General features: G+C 54.4%; 1 protein-coding gene across 1 annotated transcript; it reads right to left on the reverse strand.

Moving 5' to 3' along the window:
* Positions 1 to 1,066: 1,066 nt before the first annotated feature.
* On the reverse strand, positions 1,067 to 1,780 carry DUSP21 (dual specificity phosphatase 21). Its single transcript, XM_008698871.2, has one exon. It carries the CDS (start codon positions 1,664 to 1,666, stop codon positions 1,097 to 1,099), a length of 570 nt encoding a protein of 189 aa, XP_008697093.1. The 5' UTR covers positions 1,667 to 1,780; the 3' UTR covers positions 1,067 to 1,096.
* Between the last annotated feature and the right edge of the window lie 465 nt (positions 1,781 to 2,245).

Below are 2,245 nucleotides of genomic sequence, written 5' to 3' on the forward strand. Positions count from 1 at the left end.
GTTTCCTCGGAGGTAGGGTGGAAAGAACCTTAAACCATTTGTTTTTAGGGACAGGATGATTTTTTGGAAAAGCACTTGGTAGACAGCAAAGAGGCTACGCGCGGGTAGGGGAAGTGCCACTGTGAGGACGAGTGTGCTGCCCCCCAGCCAGCAGGGCCAGCGAGTATCATTAATAACAGAAGCTGCCCTCTACTCGAAGCATTAAACCATTCACGCACTAGGGCTCGCTCTCAGGAATCTTAACCCCCCAACACCCCTGCGAGAGTCGGGCTGTCACTGCCGTGGCTGGTGAGGAAACAGAGGCTTTGAGGTGTCCCAGGTCACAATGGGAGGAGGTGTCAGAAGGGACAGGGCTGTGTCCTGGCCGGCAGCGCCAGCCTTCCAAGTCAAGACCCCATGAGAAGAACCCTTGAGGCCTGGTGTCAGCCCTGTTTTCTCTCTCAGCACGTGCCCCGGAGAAGGGGTTTGATTCCCCTTTTCACAAAGGCTGGTGGAGGACGCCAAGGGCGCCTTGAGACCTTGCCATACAGTAGTACGGCACTCGAAAACAATCATTTTAATTTTATAGAGCGGAATGGCTTTTTTGAACACTCTTTTCTATGTAAATCCAATCTAGAAAACCGGAGTTGGGCCACTGCGGTTCAAGCGGGGGGGTCTGAGGCTCCCCCAGGGCTCCCAGAGCACCCCCGTGAAGGCCGCTTAGCAGAGGCTGGCACTTACTGTGAGCAGTGCAGGCGGTCTAAGGCTCTGACTTTGGGTTGGGAAGAACCCTGGGGGGACTCACTCCTGGGTTATTCAGCCTGGGGGGGGGGCAGGATACAGGTCCATCCAAGGGGGGCACCACCTTCCCCACCCTTCTCTCCCGCCGCGCCTCTGCAGCCATGACCTGCCGCTCACAGGAGAAGAGACACTGTCACTGGGTTACAGCGAACGCATTTTATTCTTTAAAGATAAAGGTTACTAAGCTAGAAACTCCCAACAGTCCTCCCTTTTTGCTCGCCTTCTCAAAGGCATCATCATCTCGTTTGCTTTACCAAAGGAAGTTCAACGTTCGAGTTCAGTGTTGGTGTTAGGATCGTCAGCAGATGGTCATGGTTCACATCTGCATCATCAGACGGACCTCTTTCTCGTAGATGTCAGGGATCACGCCCACCGGCGAGTTGATCATGTGCACCGTGTTCTGACTGAACAGCTTGAACTCGTAGTGGATGAGTTGTTCCCAAAAGCCATTGTTGGGCCGGATGATGGGGCGGCACGACTTGGTCCACGTGTGGGCGTCCAGCAGGGACATGGCGTGGTACTTCATGAGGTAGGCCAGGCAGAGCGCGGCCGAGCGGCTCACCCCGGCGGCGCAGTGCAGCAGCGTGCGGCCCTGCTTCAGCTCCACGCTGTGGATGTGGTCAGCGATCGGATCAAAGAAGTCGTAGAGACGCGAGCTTGGAGCATCAGCCACCGGCACCTGTACGTATTGGATATCTTCATAGAACGTGTTGACCACTTCCACCGACACGTTGATGACCGTGGTGATGTGGTTGCTGGACAGCATGAGTTTGTTGTTGGCCGCCACGCCGTTACTGATGTACAGGCTGCTGGTTATCTGGGAGAGGCCCTGGACCGAGGGCTGCCGGACAGCCTGAGCCGGGAGGGGACACGCGGGTGTTGTCATCAAGCCGGTGGCCAGTGGTCTTTCTCCAGAAGGGTTCTGGGCACCACTCCCGCGGGCGAGGTGAAAAAGCAGCAGCGCTGTAAGTCTCAGTCGAGGGTCTGGGGTACAGAAGACCAATCCCTGGTCACCACCCCCTCCCCGCCCTCGGGCGTCACAATCCCCTATTGCCCGGCCCACCCACTGGTTTCCATGGAAATGGCAACTGGCCCCAGGGAGGATTTGGCCTCCAGGCCGGGTCCTTAGAGAAACCCCAGATCCCTTTTTATCTCTCTTCATAGTCCTTCACTTTCCAAGCCCTAATTCTTATCTGCTTGACGTTGTAAAACATTCTATTACAAGATACCTAGTATATGCTTCAACTGTTGGATCACACTATCTATGAATGCTTCTATTTTCTTAGTGTCCAAGAAGAGGGCACAGAGTTTTTTTACAAAGTAGCAGTAACATATTTTAAGCTGGGGAACAGCACTTGGCTCCTGTGATATGCTAATCTCTATACAACCGGAGGGAGATATAGGTTTGGCTGGGCTGGGTGGGCTGCCCTGATACTTCTTTGTCGATTGTAGCCATAGAATTCTA

Source organism: Ursus maritimus (genome assembly GCF_017311325.1).
Source record: "Ursus maritimus isolate PB19 chromosome X unlocalized genomic scaffold, ASM1731132v1 scaffold_X1, whole genome shotgun sequence".
NCBI lineage: Eukaryota > Metazoa > Chordata > Mammalia > Carnivora > Ursidae > Ursus > Ursus maritimus.